General features: G+C 39.5%; 1 protein-coding gene across 4 annotated transcripts in view; it reads right to left on the minus strand.

Annotated features, from left to right (window-relative positions):
• med4 (mediator complex subunit 4) overlaps positions 1 to 19,055 on the minus strand; it is a 24,106-nt gene extending 5,051 nt beyond the window's left edge. For 3 of the 4 annotated variants that reach the window (XM_062067342.1, XM_062067341.1, XM_062067340.1), the window contains exons 1-5: positions 18,945 to 19,055; positions 17,935 to 18,001; positions 17,618 to 17,788; positions 16,681 to 16,738; positions 16,538 to 16,624 (exon numbers count right to left, since the gene is read on the minus strand). In XM_062067342.1, the coding sequence (XP_061923326.1) occupies positions 16,538 to 16,624; positions 16,681 to 16,738; positions 17,618 to 17,788; positions 17,935 to 18,001; positions 18,945 to 19,021 (460 nt within the window). In that variant the 5' untranslated portion in view covers positions 19,022 to 19,055. Of the gene's footprint in view, positions 1 to 16,537; positions 16,625 to 16,680; positions 16,739 to 17,617; positions 17,789 to 17,934; positions 18,002 to 18,572; positions 18,753 to 18,944 lie in introns of those variants that run through there. The other variant, XM_062067343.1, reaches the window with a different exon arrangement.
• Positions 19,056 to 19,939: the final 884 nt, after the last annotated feature.

Raw genomic sequence — 19,939 nt, forward strand, 5'->3', positions numbered from 1 at the left:
AATGGCTGAAAACACTTCTAGTGGATCACCTGACAACATGTTGTGAATGGCTGAAAACACTTCTAGTGGATCACCTGACAACATGTTGTGAATGGCTGAAAACACTTCTAGTGGATCACCTGACAACATGTTGTGAATGGCTGAAAACACTTCTAGTGGATCACCTGACAACATGTTGTGAATGGCTGAAAACACTTCTAGTGGATCACCTGACAACATGTTGTGAATGGCTGAAAACACTTCTAGTGGATCACCTGACAATGTTGTGAATGGCTGAAAACACTTCTAGTGGATCACCTGACACATGTTGTGAATGGCTGAAAACACTTCTAGTGGATCACCTGACAACATGTTGTGAATGGCTGAAAACACTTCTAGTGGATCACCTGACAACATGTTGTGAATGGCTGAAAACACTTCTAGTGGATCACCTGACAACATGTTGTGAATGGCTGAAAACACTTCTAGTGGATCACCTGACAACATGTTGTGAATGGCTGAAAACACTTCTAGTGGATCACCTGACAACATGTTGTGAATGGCTGAAAACACTTCTAGTGGATCACCTGACATGTTGTGAATGGCTGAAAACACTTCTAGTGGATCACCTGACAACATGTTGTGAATGGCTGAAAACACTTCTAGTGGATCACCTGACAACATGTTGTGAATGGCTGAAAACACTTCTAGTGGATCACCTGACAACATGTTGTGAATGGCTGAAAACACTTCTAGTGGATCACCTGACAACATGTTGTGAATGGCTGAAAACACTTCTAGTGGATCACCTGACAACATGTTGTGAATGGCTGAAAACACTTCTAGTGGATCACCTGACAACATGTTGTGAATGGCTGAAAACACTTCTAGTGGATCACCTGACAACATGTTGTGAATGGCTGAAAACACTTCTAGTGGATCACCTGACAACATGTTGTGAATGGCTGAAAACACTTCTAGTGGATCACCTGACAACATGTTGTGAATGGCTGAAAACACTTCTAGTGGATCACCTGACAACATGTTGTGAATGGCTGAAAACACTTCTAGTGGATCACCTGACAACATGTTGTGAATGGCTGAAAACACTTCTAGTGGATCACCTGACAACATGTTGTGAATGGCTGAAAACACTTCTAGTGGATCACCTGACAACATGTTGTGAATGGCTGAAAACACTTCTAGTGGATCACCTGACAACATGTTGTGAATGGCTGAAAACACTTCTAGTGGATCACCTGACAACATGTTGTGAATGGCTGAAAACACTTCTAGTGGATCACCTGACAACATGTTGTGAATGGCTGAAAACACTTCTAGTGGATCACCTGACAACATGTTGTGAATGGCTGAAAACACTTCTAGTGGATCACCTGACAACATGTTGTGAATGGCTGAAAACACTTCTAGTGGATCACCTGACAACATGTTGTGAATGGCTGAAAACACTTCTAGTGGATCACCTGACAACATGTTGTGAATGGCTGAAAACACTTCTAGTGGATCACCTGACAACATGTTGTGAATGGCTGAAAACACTTCTAGTGGATCACCTGACAATGTTGTGAATGGCTGAAAACACTTCTAGTGGATCACCTGACAACATGTTGTGAATGGCTGAAAACACTTCTAGTGGATCACCTGACAACATGTTGTGAATGGCTGAAAACACTTCTAGTGGATCACCTGACAACATGTTGTGAATGGCTGAAAACACTTCTAGTGGATCACCTGACAACATGTTGTGAATGGCTGAAAACACTTCTAGTGGATCACCTGACAACATGTTGTGAATGGCTGAAAACACTTCTAGTGGATCACCTGACAACATGTTGTGAATGGCTGAAAACACTTCTAGTGGATCACCTGACAACATGTTGTGAATGGCTGAAAACACTTCTAGTGGATCACCTGACAACATGTTGTGAATGGCTGAAAACACTTCTAGTGGATCACCTGACAACATGTTGTGAATGGCTGAAAACACTTCTAGTGGATCACCTGACAACATGTTGTGAATGGCTGAAAACACTTCTAGTGGATCACCTGACAACATGTTGTGAATGGCTGAAAACACTTCTAGTGGATCACCTGACAACATGTTGTGAATGGCTGAAAACACTTCTAGTGGATCACCTGACAACATGTTGTGAATGGCTGAAAACACTTCTAGTGGATCACCTGACAACATGTTGTGAATGGCTGAAAACACTTCTAGTGGATCACCTGACAACATGTTGTGAATGGCTGAAAACACTTCTAGTGGATCACCTGACAACATGTTGTGAATGGCTGAAAACACTTCTAGTGGATCACCTGACACATGTTGTGAATGGCTGAAAACACTTCTAGTGGATCACCTGACAACATGTTGTGAATGGCTGAAAACACTTCTAGTGGATCACCTGACAACATGTTGTGAATGGCTGAAAACACTTCTAGTGGATCACCTGACAACATGTTGTGAATGGCTGAAAACACTTCTAGTGGATCACCTGACAACATGTTGTGAATGGCTGAAAACACTTCTAGTGGATCACCTGACAACATGTTGTGAATGGCTGAAAACACTTCTAGTGGATCACCTGACAACATGTTGTGAATGGCTGAAAACACTTCTAGTGGATCACCTGACATGTTGTGAATGGCTGAAAACACTTCTAGTGGATCACCTGACAACATGTTGTGAATGGCTGAAAACACTTCTAGTGGATCACCTGACAACATGTTGTGAATGGCTGAAAACACTTCTAGTGGATCACCTGACAACATGTTGTGAATGGCTGAAAACACTTCTAGTGGATCACCTGACAACATGTTGTGAATGGCTGAAAACACTTCTAGTGGATCACCTGACAACATGTTGTGAATGGCTGAAAACACTTCTAGTGGATCACCTGACAACATGTTGTGAATGGCTGAAAACACTTCTAGTGGATCACCTGACAACATGTTGTGAATGGCTGAAAACACTTCTAGTGGATCACCTGACAACATGTTGTGAATGGCTGAAAACACTTCTAGTGGATCACCTGACAACATGTTGTGAATGGCTGAAAACACTTCTAGTGGATCACCTGACAACATGTTGTGAATGGCTGAAAACACTTCTAGTGGATCACCTGACAACATGTTGTGAATGGCTGAAAACACTTCTAGTGGATCACCTGACAACATGTTGTGAATGGCTGAAAACACTTCTAGTGGATCACCTGACAACATGTTGTGAATGGCTGAAAACACTTCTAGTGGATCACCTGACAACATGTTGTGAATGGCTGAAAACACTTCTAGTGGATCACCTGACAACATGTTGTGAATGGCTGAAAACACTTCTAGTGGATCACCTGACAACATGTTGTGAATGGCTGAAAACACTTCTAGTGGATCACCTGACAACATGTTGTGAATGGCTGAAAACACTTCTAGTGGATCACCTGACAACATGTTGTGAATGGCTGAAAACACTTCTAGTGGATCACCTGACAACATGTTGTGAATGGCTGAAAACACTTCTAGTGGATCACCTGACAACATGTTGTGAATGGCTGAAAACACTTCTAGTGGATCACCTGACAACATGTTGTGAATGGCTGAAAACACTTCTAGTGGATCACCTGACAACATGTTGTGAATGGCTGAAAACACTTCTAGTGGATCACCTGACAACATGTTGTGAATGGCTGAAAACACTTCTAGTGGATCACCTGACAACATGTTGTGAATGGCTGAAAACACTTCTAGTGGATCACCTGACAACATGTTGTGAATGGCTGAAAACACTTCTAGTGGATCACCTGACAACACATGTTGTGAATGGCTGAAAACACTTCTAGTGGATCACCTGACAACATGTTGTGAATGGCTGAAAACACTTCTAGTGGATCACCTGACAATGTTGTGAATGGCTGAAAACACTTCTAGTGGATCACCTGACAACATGTTGTGAATGGCTGAAAACACTTCTAGTGGATCACCTGACAACATGTTGTGAATGGCTGAAAACACTTCTAGTGGATCACCTGACAACATGTTGTGAATGGCTGAAAACACTTCTAGTGGATCACCTGACAACATGTTGTGAATGGCTGAAAACACTTCTAGTGGATCACCTGACAACATGTTGTGAATGGCTGAAAACACTTCTAGTGGATCACCTGACAACATGTTGTGAATGGCTGAAAACACTTCTAGTGGATCACCTGACAACATGTTGTGAATGGCTGAAAACACTTCTAGTGGATCACCTGACAACATGTTGTGAATGGCTGAAAACACTTCTAGTGGATCACCTGACAACATGTTGTGAATGGCTGAAAACACTTCTAGTGGATCACCTGACAACATGTTGTGAATGGCTGAAAACACTTCTAGTGGATCACCTGACAACATGTTGTGAATGGCTGAAAACACTTCTAGTGGATCACCTGACAACATGTTGTGAATGGCTGAAAACACTTCTAGTGGATCACCTGACAACATGTTGTGAATGGCTGAAAACACTTCTAGTGGATCACCTGACAACATGTTGTGAATGGCTGAAAACACTTCTAGTGGATCACCTGACAACATGTTGTGAATGGCTGAAAACACTTCTAGTGGATCACCTGACAACATGTTGTGAATGGCTGAAAACACTTCTAGTGGATCACCTGACAACATGTTGTGAATGGCTGAAAACACTTCTAGTGGATCACCTGACAACATGTTGTGAATGGCTGAAAACACTTCTAGTGGATCACCTGACAACATGTTGTGAATGGCTGAAAACACTTCTAGTGGATCACCTGACAACATGTTGTGAATGGCTGAAAACACTTCTAGTGGATCACCTGACAACATGTTGTGAATGGCTGAAAACACTTCTAGTGGATCACCTGACAACATGTTGTGAATGGCTGAAAACACTTCTAGTGGATCACCTGACAACATGTTGTGAATGGCTGAAAACACTTCTAGTGGATCACCTGACAACATGTTGTGAATGGCTGAAAACACTTCTAGTGGATCACCTGACAACATGTTGTGAATGGCTGAAAACACTTCTAGTGGATCACCTGACAACATGTTGTGAATGGCTGAAAACACTTCTAGTGGATCACCTGACAACATGTTGTGAATGGCTGAAAACACTTCTAGTGGATCACCTGACAACATGTTGTGAATGGCTGAAAACACTTCTAGTGGATCACCTGACAACATGTTGTGAATGGCTGAAAACACTTCTAGTGGATCACCTGACAACATGTTGTGAATGGCTGAAAACACTTCTAGTGGATCACCTGACAACATGTTGTGAATGGCTGAAAACACTTCTAGTGGATCACCTGACAACATGTTGTGAATGGCTGAAAACACTTCTAGTGGATCACCTGACAACATGTTGTGAATGGCTGAAAACACTTCTAGTGGATCACCTGACAACATGTTGTGAATGGCTGAAAACACTTCTAGTGGATCACCTGACAACATGTTGTGAATGGCTGAAAACACTTCTAGTGGATCACCTGACAACATGTTGTGAATGGCTGAAAACACTTCTAGTGGATCACCTGACAACATGTTGTGAATGGCTGAAAACACTTCTAGTGGATCACCTGACAACATGTTGTGAATGGCTGAAAACACTTCTAGTGGATCACCTGACAACATGTTGTGAATGGCTGAAAACACTTCTAGTGGATCACCTGACAACATGTTGTGAATGGCTGAAAACACTTCTAGTGGATCACCTGACAACATGTTGTGAATGGCTGAAAACACTTCTAGTGGATCACCTGACAACATGTTGTGAATGGCTGAAAACACTTCTAGTGGATCACCTGACATGTTGTGAATGGCTGAAAACACTTCTAGTGGATCACCTGACAACATGTTGTGAATGGCTGAAAACACTTCTAGTGGATCACCTGACAACATGTTGTGAATGGCTGAAAACACTTCTAGTGGATCACCTGACAACATGTTGTGAATGGCTGAAAACACTTCTAGTGGATCACCTGACAACATGTTGTGAATGGCTGAAAACACTTCTAGTGGATCACCTGACAACATGTTGTGAATGGCTGAAAACACTTCTAGTGGATCACCTGACAACATGTTGTGAATGGCTGAAAACACTTCTAGTGGATCACCTGACAACATGTTGTGAATGGCTGAAAACACTTCTAGTGGATCACCTGACAACATGTTGTGAATGGCTGAAAAATGTTGTGAATGGCTGAAAACACTTCTAGTGGATCACCTGACAACATGTTGTGAATGGCTGAAAACACTTCTAGTGGATCACCTGACAACATGTTGTGAATGGCTGAAAACACTTCTAGTGGATCACCTGACAACATGTTGTGAATGGCTGAAAACACTTCTAGTGGATCACCTGACAACATGTTGTGAATGGCTGAAAACACTTCTAGTGGATCACCTGACAACATGTTGTGAATGGCTGAAAACACTTCTAGTGGATCACCTGACAACATGTTGTGAATGGCTGAAAACACTTCTAGTGGATCACCTGACAACATGTTGTGAATGGCTGAAAACACTTCTAGTGGATCACCTGACAACATGTTGTGAATGGCTGAAAACACTTCTAGTGGATCACCTGACAACATGTTGTGAATGGCTGAAAACACTTCTAGTGGATCACCTGACAACATGTTGTGAATGGCTGAAAACACTTCTAGTGGATCACCTGACAACATGTTGTGAATGGCTGAAAACACTTCTAGTGGATCACCTGACAACATGTTGTGAATGGCTGAAAACACTTCTAGTGGATCACCTGACAACATGTTGTGAATGGCTGAAAACACTTCTAGTGGATCACCTGACAACATGTTGTGAATGGCTGAAAACACTTCTAGTGGATCACCTGACAACATGTTGTGAATGGCTGAAAACACTTCTAGTGGATCACCTGACAACATGTTGTGAATGGCTGAAAACACTTCTAGTGGATCACCTGACAACATGTTGTGAATGGCTGAAAACACTTCTAGTGGATCACCTGACAACATGTTGTGAATGGCTGAAAACACTTCTAGTGGATCACCTGACAACATGTTGTGAATGGCTGAAAACACTTCTAGTGGATCACCTGACAACATGTTGTGAATGGCTGAAAACACTTCTAGTGGATCACCTGACAACATGTTGTGAATGGCTGAAAACACTTCTAGTGGATCACCTGACAACATGTTGTGAATGGCTGAAAACACTTCTAGTGGATCACCTGACAACATGTTGTGAATGGCTGAAAACACTTCTAGTGGATCACCTGACAACATGTTGTGAATGGCTGAAAACACTTCTAGTGGATCACCTGACAACATGTTGTGAATGGCTGAAAACACTTCTAGTGGATCACCTGACAACATGTTGTGAATGGCTGAAAACACTTCTAGTGGATCACCTGACAACATGTTGTGAATGGCTGAAAACACTTCTAGTGGATCACCTGACAACATGTTGTGAATGGCTGAAAACACTTCTAGTGGATCACCTGACAACATGTTGTGAATGGCTGAAAACACTTCTAGTGGATCACCTGACATGTTGTGAATGGCTGAAAACACTTCTAGTGGATCACCTGACAACATGTTGTGAATGGCTGAAAACACTTCTAGTGGATCACCTGAACATGTTGTGAATGGCTGAAAACACTTCTAGTGGATCACCTGACATGTTGTGAATGGCTGAAAACACTTCTAGTGGATCACCTGACAACATGTTGTGAATGGCTGAAAACACTTCTAGTGGATCACCTGACAACATGTTGTGAATGGCTGAAAACACTTCTAGTGGATCACCTGACAACATGTTGTGAATGGCTGAAAACACTTCTAGTGGATCACCTGACAACATGTTGTGAATGGCTGAAAACACTTCTAGTGGATCACCTGACAACATGTTGTGAATGGCTGAAAACACTTCTAGTGGATCACCTGACAACATGTTGTGAATGGCTGAAAACACTTCTAGTGGATCACCTGACAACATGTTGTGAATGGCTGAAAACACTTCTAGTGGATCACCTGACAACATGTTGTGAATGGCTGAAAACACTTCTAGTGGATCACCTGACAACATGTTGTGAATGGCTGAAAACACTTCTAGTGGATCACCTGACAACATGTTGTGAATGGCTGAAAACACTTCTAGTGGATCACCTGACAACATGTTGTGAATGGCTGAAAACACTTCTAGTGGATCACCTGACAACATGTTGTGAATGGCTGAAAACACTTCTAGTGGATCACCTGACAACATGTTGTGAATGGCTGAAAACACTTCTAGTGGATCACCTGACAACATGTTGTGAATGGCTGAAAACACTTCTAGTGGATCACCTGACAACATGTTGTGAATGGCTGAAAACACTTCTAGTGGATCACCTGACAACATGTTGTGAATGGCTGAAAACACTTAAAGTGGATCACCTGACAACATGTTGTGAATGGCTGAAAACACTTCTAGTGGATCACCTGACAACATGTTGTGAATGGCTGAAAACACTTCTAGGGGATCACCTGACAACATGTTGGAATGGCTGAAAACACTTCTAGTGGATCACCTGACATGTTGTGAATGGCTGAAAACACTTCTAGTGGATCACCTGACATGTTGTGAATGGCTGAAAACACTTCTAGTGGATCACCTGACAACATGTTGTGAATGGCTGAAAACACTTCTAGTGGATCACCTGACAACATGTTGTGAATGGCTGAAAACACTTCTAGTGGATCACCTGACATGTTGTGAATGGCTGAAAACACTTCTAGTGGATCACCTGACAACATGTTGTGAATGGCTGAAAACACTTCTAGTGGATCACCTGACAACATGTTGTGAATGGCTGAAAACACTTCTAGTGGATCACCTGACAACATGTTGTGAATGGCTGAAAACACTTCTAGTGGATCACCTGACAACATGTTGTGAATGGCTGAAAACACTTCTAGTGGATCACCTGACATGTTGTGAATGGCTGAAAACACTTCTAGTGGATCACCTGACAACATGTTGTGAATGGCTGAAAACACTTCTAGTGGATCACCTGACAACATGTTGTGAATGGCTGAAAACACTTCTAGTGGATCACCTGACAACATGTTGTGAATGGCTGAAAACACTTCTAGTGGATCACCTGACAACATGTTGTGAATGGCTGAAAACACTTCTAGTGGATCACCTGACAACATGTTGTGAATGGCTGAAAACACTTCTAGTGGATCACCTGACAACATGTTGTGAATGGCTGAAAACACTTCTAGTGGATCACCTGACATGTTGTGAATGGCTGAAAACACTTCTAGTGGATCACCTGACAACATGTTGTGAATGGCTGAAAACACTTCTAGTGGATCACCTGACAACATGTTGTGAATGGCTGAAAACACTTCTAGTGGATCACCTGACATGTTGTGAATGGCTGAAAACACTTCTAGTGGATCACCTGACAACATGTTGTGAATGGCTGAAAACACTTCTAGTGGATCACCTGACAACATGTTGTGAATGGCTGAAAACACTTCTAGTGGATCACCTGACAACATGTTGTGAATGGCTGAAAACACTTCTAGTGGATCACCTGACAACATGTTGTGAATGGCTGAAAACACTTCTAGTGGATCACCTGACAACATGTTGTGAATGGCTGAAAACACTTCTAGTGGATCACCTGACAACATGTTGTGAATGGCTGAAAACACTTCTAGTGGATCACCTGACAACATGTTGTGAATGGCTGAAAACACTTCTAGTGGATCACCTGACAACATGTTGTGAATGGCTGAAAACACTTCTAGTGGATCACCTGACAACATGTTGTGAATGGCTGAAAACACTTAAAGTGGATCACCTGACAACATGTTGTGAATGGCTGAAAACACTTCTAGTGGATCACCTGACAACATGTTGTGAATGGCTGAAAACACTTCTAGCGGGTCACCTGACAACATGTTGCGAATGGCTGAAAACACTTCTAGTGGATCACCTGACATGTTGTGAATGGCTGAAAACACTTCTAGTGGATCACCTGACATGTTGTGAATGGCTGAAAACACTTCTAGTGGATCACCTGACAACATGTTGTGAATGGCTGAAAACACTTCTAGTGGATCACCTGACAACATGTTGTGAATGGCTGAAAACACTTCTAGTGGATCACCTGACATGTTGTGAATGGCTGAAAACACTTCTAGTGGATCACCTGACAACATGTTGTGAATGGCTGAAAACACTTCTAGTGGATCACCTGACAACATGTTGTGAATGGCTGAAAACACTTCTAGTGGATCACCTGACAACATGTTGTGAATGGCTGAAAACACTTCTAGTGGATCACCTGACAACATGTTGTGAATGGCTGAAAACACTTCTAGTGGATCACCTGACAACATGTTGTGAATGGCTGAAAACACTTCTAGTGGATCACCTGACAACATGTTGTGAATGGCTGAAAACACTTCTAGTGGATCACCTGACAACAAACACCTGTTGTGAATGGCTGAAAACACTTCTAGTGGATCACCTGACAACATGTTGTGAATGGCTGAAAACACTTCTAGTGGATCACCTGACAACATGTTGTGAATGGCTGAAAACACTTCTAGTGGATCACCTGACAACAAACACCTGTTGTGAATGGCTGAAAACACTTCTAGTGGATCACCTGACAACATGTTGTGAATGGCTGAAAACACTTCTAGTGGATCACCTGACAACAAACACCTGTCCCCTGACAACCCAGTTGTGAATGCCTTACAAAGACTTGTAGTAGATCCCTGACAACACAGACTATTAGATCCCTGACAACACAGACTAGCAGATCCCTTACAACACAGACTAGTAGATCCATGACAACACAGACTAGTAGATCCATGACAACACAGACTAGTAGATCCCTGACAACACAGACTAGTAGATCCCCTGACAACAGACTAGTAGATCCCTTACAACACAGACTTGTAGTACATACCCTGATGACAAACACTTCTAGTAAACACATGACAACAAACACTTGTAGTAGATCCCCTGACAACAAACGTGTTGTGAATGTCTTACAAATACATGTAGTAGATCCCTGACAACACAGACTAGTAGATCCCTGACAACACAGACTAGTAGATCCCTTACAACACAGACTTGTAGTAGATCCCCTGACAACAAACGTGTTGTGAATGTCTTACAAATACATGTAGTAGATCCCTGACAACACAGACTAGTAGATCCCTGACAACACAGACTTGTAGTAGATCCCCTGACAACAAACATGTGTTGTGAATGTCTTACAAATACTTGTAGTAGATCCCCTGACAACAAACATGTGTTGTGAATGTCTTACAAATACTTGTAGTAGATCCCCTGACAACAAACATGTGTTGTGAATGTCTGACAAATACTTGTAGTAGATCCCCTGACAACAAACGTGTTGTGAATGTCTGACAAATACTTGTAGTAGATCCCCTGACAACAAACGTGTTGTGAATGTCTTACAAATACATGTAGTAGATCCCTGACAACACAGACTAGTAGATCCCTGACAACACAGACTTGTAGTAGATCCCCTGACAACAAACATGTGTTGTGAATGTCTTACAAATACTTGTAGTAGATCCCCTGACAACAAACATGTGTTGTGAATGTCTTACAAATACTTGTAGTAGATCCCGGACAACAAACATGTGTTGTGAATGTCTGACAAATACTTGTAGTAGATCCCCTGACAACAAACATGTGTTGTGAATGTCTTACAAATACTTGTAGTAGATCCCGGACAACAAACATGTGTTGTGAATGTCTGACAAATACTTGTAGTAGATCCCCTGACAACAAACATGTGTTGTGAATGTCTGACAAATACTTGTAGTAGATCCCCTGACAACAAATACTTGTAGTAGATCCCCTGATAACAAACACTTCTAGTAAACACATGACAACAAATACTTGTAATAGATCCCCTGACAACAAACGTGTGTTGTGAATGTCTTACAAATACTTGTAGTTCATCCCATGACAACAAAGACTTGTAGTAGATCCCCTGACAACCCTCAGGTTTCTGGCACGGTTGCTCTATCCACTACGCCATCGCTGCTCCCACCCTCTGGAACTCAAACCCATTTGTGACTGCTCAGACCTTCCTACCTTCAAAAGCCTTCTCAAAACACACCTCTTCAGATCTGCTTTTAACCTGTGATTAGTGTTCTGTGTCTTGTCATGTCCAGTGTTATTATGTACGGTATTATTACTATGTACTGATTTTATATGTCCAGTGTTATTATGTATTATTACTATGTACTGATTTTATATGTCCAGTGTTATTATGTATTATTACTATGTACTGCTTTTATATGTCCAGTATTATGTATTATTACTATGTACTGCTTTTATATGTCCAGTGTTATTATGTATTATTACTATGTACTGATTTTATATGTCCAGTGTTATTATGTATTATTACTATGTACTGCTTTTATATGTCCAGTATTATGTATTATTACTATGTACTGCTTTTATATGTCCAGTGTTATTATGTATTATTACTATGTACTGCTTTTATATGTCCAGTATTATGTATTATTACTATGTACTGCTTTTATATGTCCAGTGTTATTATGTATTATTACTATGTACTGCTTTTATATGTCCAGTGTTATTATGTATTATTACTATGTACTGCTTTTATATGTCCAGTATTATGTATTATTACTATGTACTGCTTTTATATGTCCAGTGTTATTATGTATTATTACTATGTACTGCTTTTATATGTCCAGTATTATGTATTATTACTATGTACTGCTTTTATATGTCCAGTGTTATTATGTATTATTACTATGTACTGCTTTTATATGTCCAGTGTTATTATGTATTATTACTATGTACTGCTTTTATATGTCCAGTATTATGTATTATTACTATGTACTGCTTTTATATGTCCAGTGTTATTATGTATTATTACTATGTACTGCTTTTATATGTCCAGTATTATGTATTATTACTATGTACTGCTTTTATATGTCCAGTGTTATTATGTATTATTACTATGTACTGCTTTTATATGTCCAGTGTTATTATGTATTATTACTATGTACTGCTTTTATATGTCCAGTATTATGTATTATTACTATGTACTGCTTTTATATGTCCAGTGTTATTATGTATTATTACTATGTACTGCTTTTATATGTCCAGTATTATGTATTATTACTATGTACTGCTTTTATATGTCCAGTATTATGTATTATTACTATGTACTGCTTTTATATGTCCAGTGTTATTATGTATTATTACTATGTACTGCTTTTATATGTCCAGTGTTATTATGTATTATTACTATGTACTGCTTTTATATGTCCAGTATTATGTATTATTACTATGTACTGCTTTTATATGTCCAGTATTATGTATTATTACTATGTACTGCTTTTATATGTCCAGTGTTATTATGTATTATTACTATGTACTGATTTTATATGTCCAGTGTTATTATGTATTATTACTATGTACTGCTTTTATATGTCCAGTGTTATTATGTATTATTACTATGTACTGCTTTTATATGTCCAGTGTTATGTATTATTACTATGTACTGCTTTTATATGTCCAGTGTTATTATGTATTATTACTATGTACTGCTTTTATATGTCCAGTGTTATGTATTATTACTATGTACTGCTTTTATATGTCCAGTATTATTATGTATTATTACTATGTACTGCTTTTATATGTCCAGTGTTATGTATTATTACTATGTACTGCTTTTATATGTCCAGTGTTATTATGTATTATTACTATGTACTGCTTTTATATGTCCAGTGTTATTATGTATTATTACTATGTACTGCTTTTATATGTCCAGTATTATGTATTATTACTATGTACTGCTTTTATATGTCCAGTGTTATTATGTATTATTACTATGTACTGCTTTTATATGTCCAGTATTATGTATTATTACTATGTACTGCTTTTATATGTCCAGTATTATGTATTATTACTATGTACTGCTTTTATATGTCCAGTGTTATTATGTATTATTACTATGTACTGCTTTTATATGTCCAGTATTATGTATTATTACTATGTACTGCTTTTATATGTCCAGTGTTATTATGTATTATTACTATGTACTGCTTTTATATGTCCAGTATTATGTATTATTACTATGTACTGCTTTTATATGTCCAGTGTTATGTATTATTACTATGTACTGCTTTTATATGTCCAGTATTATGTATTATTACTATGTACTGCTTTTATATGTCCAGTGTTATTATGTATTATTACTATGTACTGCTTTTATATGTCCAGTGTTATTATGTATTATTACTATGTACTGCTTTTATATGTCCAGTATTATGTATTATTACTATGTACTGCTTTTATATGTCCAGTATTATTATGTATTATTACTATGTACTGATTTTATATGTCCAGTATTATGTATTATTACTATGTACTGCTTTTATATGTCCAGTGTTATTATGTATTATTACTATGTACTGCTTTTATATGTCCAGTATTATGTATTATTACTATGTACTGCTTTTATATGTCCAGTATTATGTATTATTACTATGTACTGCTTTTATATGTCCAGTGTTATTATGTATTATTACTATGTACTGCTTTTATATGTCCAGTATTATGTATTATTACTATGTACTGCTTTTATATGTCCAGTATTATGTATTATTACTATGTACTGCTTTTATATGTCCAGTATTATGTATTATTACTATGTACTGCTTTTATATGTCCAGTGTTATTATGTATTATTACTATGTACTGCTTTTATATGTCCAGTGTTATGTATTATTACTATGTACTGCTTTTATATGTCCAGTGTTATTATGTATTATTACTATGTACTGATTTTATATGTCCAGTATTATGTATTATTACTATGTACTGCTTTTATATGTCCAGTATTATGTATTATTACTATGTACTGCTTTTATATGTCCAGTATTATGTATTATTACTATGTACTGCTTTTATATGTCCAGTATTATGTATTATTACTTTCAACTGTTTTATATTTTATTTTTATCCTGTAAAGCGTCTTTGAGTACCCTGAAAAGCGCTATACCAAATAGAATGTGTTTTTATTATTATTGTAGTAGATCCTCTGACAACAGAGGCTTGTAGTAGATCCCTGACAACCCAGTTGTGAATGTCTTACAAAGACTTGTAGTAGATCCCCTGACAACAAATACGTGTAGTAGATCCCCTGACAACAAATACTTGTAGTAGATCCCCTGACAACAAATACTTGTAGTGGATCCCCTGACAACAACAGCTTGTAGTAGATCCCCTGACAACAACAGCTTGTAGTAGATCCCCTGACAACCCAGTTGTGAATGTCTTACAAAGACGTGTAGTAGATCCCCTGACCCCCTGACAACAAAGACGTGTAGTAGATCCCCTGACCCCCTGACAACAAAGACGTGTAGTAGATCCCCTGACCCCCTGACAACAAAGACGTGTAGTAGATCCCCTGACAACAAAGACGTGTAGTAGATCCCCTGACCCCCTGACAACAAAGACGTGTAGTAGATCCCCTGACCCCCTGACAACAAAGACGTGTAGTAGATCCCCTGACAACAAAGACGTGTAGTAGATCCCCTGACCCCCTGACAACAAAGACGTGTAGTAGATCCCCTCACAACAAATACTTGTAGTAGATCCCCTGACAACAAATACTTGTAGTAGATCCCCTGACAACCCAGTTGTGAATGTCTTACAAAGACGTGTAGTAGATCCCCTGACCCCCTGACAACAAAGACGTGTAGTAGATCCCCTGACCCCCTGACAACAAAGACGTGTAGTAGATCCCCTGACCCCCTGACAACAAAGACGTGTAGTAGATCCCCTGACAACAAAGACGTGTAGTAGATCCCCTGACCCCCTGACAACAAAGACGTGTAGTAGATCCCCTGACCCCCTGACAACAAAGACGTGTAGTAGATCCCCTGACAACAAAGACGTGTAGTAGATCCCCTGACCCCCTGACAACAAAGACGTGTAGTAGATCCCCTGACAACAAAGATGTGTAGTAGATCCCCTGACCCCCTGACAACAAAGACGTGTAGTAGATCCCCTGACCCCCTGACAACAAAGACGTGTAGTAGATCCCCTGACAACAAAGACGTGTAGTAGATCCCCTGACCCCCTGACAACAAAGACGTGTAGTAGATCCCCTGACCCCCTGACAACAAAGACGTGTAGTAGATCCCCTGACAACAAAGACGTGTAGTAGATCCCCTGACCCCCTGACAACAAAGACGTGTAGTAGATCCCCTGACCCCCTGACAACAAAGACGTGTAGTAGATCCCCTGACAACAAAGACGTGTAGTAGATCCCCTGACCCCCTGACAACAAAGACGTGTAGTAGATCCCCTCACAACAAATACTTGTAGTAGATCCCCTGACAACAAATACTTGTAGTAGATCCCCTGACAACAAAGACTTGTAGTAGATCCCCTGACAACAAACAGATGTTGTGAATGTCTGAGCAAGACTTGCTACCTGGGAGCCAGTTGAGGGGGGCGCACACAGCGTTGCTGGCGCTGATCCTGTGAGCGTACTTGATGATTTCCTCCGAGGAGATGCTTCCTGCAGAGAACCAGGTGTTACTCAGAAGAAGAAAGCACACAGGTGTGCTGGCTCACCTTTCTTGGCTCTCTCAATGGACTTGAGCTTCTCTTTGGCCTGGTAAACTGCTGTCGCCTTGAAACAAAGACCACATGTCTCCCACTAATATTATTATTACAATACAAGTCCTAGTTGGGGATTAGTGGAATACTAATATTATTATTACAATACAAGTCCTAGTTGGGGATTAGTGGAATACTAATATTATTATTACAATACAAGTCCTAGTTGGGGATTAGTGGAATACTAATATTATTATTACAATACAAGTCCTAGTTGGGGATTAGTGGAATACTAATATTATTATTACAATACAAGTCCTAGTTGGGGATTAGTGGAATACTAATATTATTATTACAATACAAGTCCTAGTTGGGGATTAGTGGAATACTAATATTATTATTACAATACAAGTCCTAGTTGGGGATTAGTGGAATACTAATATTATTATTACAATACAAGTCCTAGTTGGGGATTAGTGGAATACTAATATTATTATTACAATACAAGTCCTAGTTGGGGATTAGTGGAATACTAATATTATTATTACAATACAAGTCCTAGTTGGGGATTAGTGGAATACTAATATTATTATTACAATACAAGTCCTAGTTGGGGATTAGTGGAATACTAATATTATTATTACAATACAAGTCCTAGTTGGGGATTAGTGGAATACTAATATTATTATTACAATACAAGTCTTAGGGATTTGGTGCAAGGCTGCCATTATTTTAGCGAAAGCAGCGATTGCATGCATTGAAACATGTTTCATTGCACCAGCAGGTGCATGTGAGCTGTGGGTTTGACTTCTAGATCATTTTGAGTATTTGTATTTGATTCTATTACACATTGTGTCAGTTCTCATGAAGAATCATGCTGATTCTGACCATTGAAGACAACCTCGGTGGACAATAAAGATGGATTCTGTTGTAAAGTCTGAGCTCCACTTACCAGAATGTGTTCAGCCTCCTTCAGCTGCTTCTGGAGCTGCTGGATGTCGCTGTCCCGCTTCTCCACCTCCTTCTCCAGGAGCTGCATCTCCTGGTGCACCTTGCCCTGCTGCTGGGCCACCTCCATCAGCTCCTGGAACTCCCGGTCCCGCTGCACCAGCAGGTCCAGGATCTAAGAGCGCCACAAATGCACATTGTTTCAGCTGATAAGAGCAGAGCAGAAAAGACTTGCTGGACATGGCAAAACACGGCAGCATTTTTGTTTCTCTCCATGCAGTGCTGCCTAAGGAGGTGTGCAGGTGGTGTGTGGACATCTACCTGAGTGTCCTCTCCGGGTTGGGGAAGTTTCTGACTTCGGGACAAAGCCAACATTTCAATGAGCTCCCTGGAATGAACAAATGATAGACAAAACATCTCCAAGGCATCAGCGGCTACAGCATACTTACAGTAATGTTTCTGTGTATATATATATATATATATATATATATATATATATATATATAATGTGTGTGTGTGTCGTGTAAACACACACACGCTAAGTGGAGAGTTTTGGATCTCTACACTTTGGCCAGCATTTGTAAAAGTCTGCCTTTTTAAAGACAAAAGTATGCGTCTGCGTGTGGACAAGAGGCCTAAACGTGAGCTTTGACTACTAAACGAGGCAAAATGCCGTTAAAAAAATAAATAAAAATCTTAACGACGCCTCGACGCAGCAAAAATTTCTCGAATATATTTTGTAATCCAATTACTCGAGTTTCAGCTCTACTCTATATATTTATATAGATTGGTAGATCTCTGTCTCTCTCTCTCTCTCTATATATATATACACATAAAAATATATTTAAGAAATATGAACAACACGATTAGGAAATAACAGGCAAAAGTTATGAATGATGAAGTCACAAGAGACAAACACGCACTTCAATATGAAAAAAGTCACAGGAGTTTTAGTTTACCGTGATAAAACCTCCAAATCGTCTAAAACACACAGTTCAACATGAACAAAGGTTTAGTTTACCGTGATAAAACCTCCAAATCGTCTAAAACACACAGTTCAACATGAACAAAGGTTTAGTTTACCGTGATAAAACCTCCAAATCGTCTAAAACACACAGTTCAACATGAACAAAGGTTTAGTTTACCGTGATAAAACCTCCAAATCGTCTAAAACACACAGTTCAACATGAACAAAGGTTTAGTTTACCGTGATAAAACCTCCAAATCGTCTAAAACACACAGTTCAACATAAACAAAGGTTTAGTTTACCGTGATAAAACCTCCAAATCGTCTAAAACACACAGTTCAACATGAACAAAGGTTTAGTTTACCGTGATAAAACCTCTAAATCGTCTAAAACACACAATAGACGCTCCTTTGTTGCTTTCTCCGTCGCTGTGGCCGCCATCTTTGCCCGTGCCACTTCCGCAGTAAACCGGAAGCTAAAAAGACGACACAGAAACAACATTAATATTAATATGTAAAATGTTAATTTTAATATTTTTAGTTTTTCTTTAGGAACACACATACAATAAATAAATGCAGTAACTTAAATGTTGCTGACTCGGTGGTAAACCAGACAAATAATGTGACCCTGTACATTAACAAGTGTAAATAGTAATATAGTTATCTAATTTCGTATGACTATATATTGCAATCATTAATATGTTTGTTATTTTTCATTGATGGGTTTTGATTTCTCTCACCGAAACGAACAACACTACGGCTTTCTCCCTCAATCACGTGATCAGACCCGGCTTCCGGTGGACTGATCCGTTGTCAAGATGGCTGACTTCCGCCATCAGCACAGTGCATCCAGCTCCATGTTTGGAACACACAACGATCCATCCAAGCGTCATGTCGCATATAAGCTGTTGCTGTAGCTAGTAAACATTAGACTGTTGCTGTAGCTAGTAAACATTAGACTGTTGCTGTAGCTAGTAAACATTACACTGTTGCTGTAGCTAGTAAACATTACACTGTTGCTGTAGCTAGTAAACATTAGACTGTTGTTGTAGCTAGTAAACATTACACTGTTGCTGTAGCTAGTAAACATTGGACTGTTGCTGTAGCTAGTAAACATTAGACTGTTGCTGTAGCTAGTAAACGTTAGACTGTTGCTGTAGCTAGTAAACATTACACTGTTGCTGTAGCTAGTAAACATTACACTGTTGCTGTAGCTAGTAAACATTACACTGTTGCTGTAGCTAGTAAGCATTACACTGTTGCTGTAGCTAGTAAACATTACACTGTTGCTGTAGCTAGTAAACATTACACTGTTGCTGTAGCTAGTAAACATTAGACTGTTGCTGTAGCTAGTAAACAT

The sequence above is a fragment of the Entelurus aequoreus genome, linkage group LG13 (assembly GCF_033978785.1).
Source record: "Entelurus aequoreus isolate RoL-2023_Sb linkage group LG13, RoL_Eaeq_v1.1, whole genome shotgun sequence".
NCBI classification, from domain to species: domain Eukaryota; kingdom Metazoa; phylum Chordata; class Actinopteri; order Syngnathiformes; family Syngnathidae; genus Entelurus; species Entelurus aequoreus.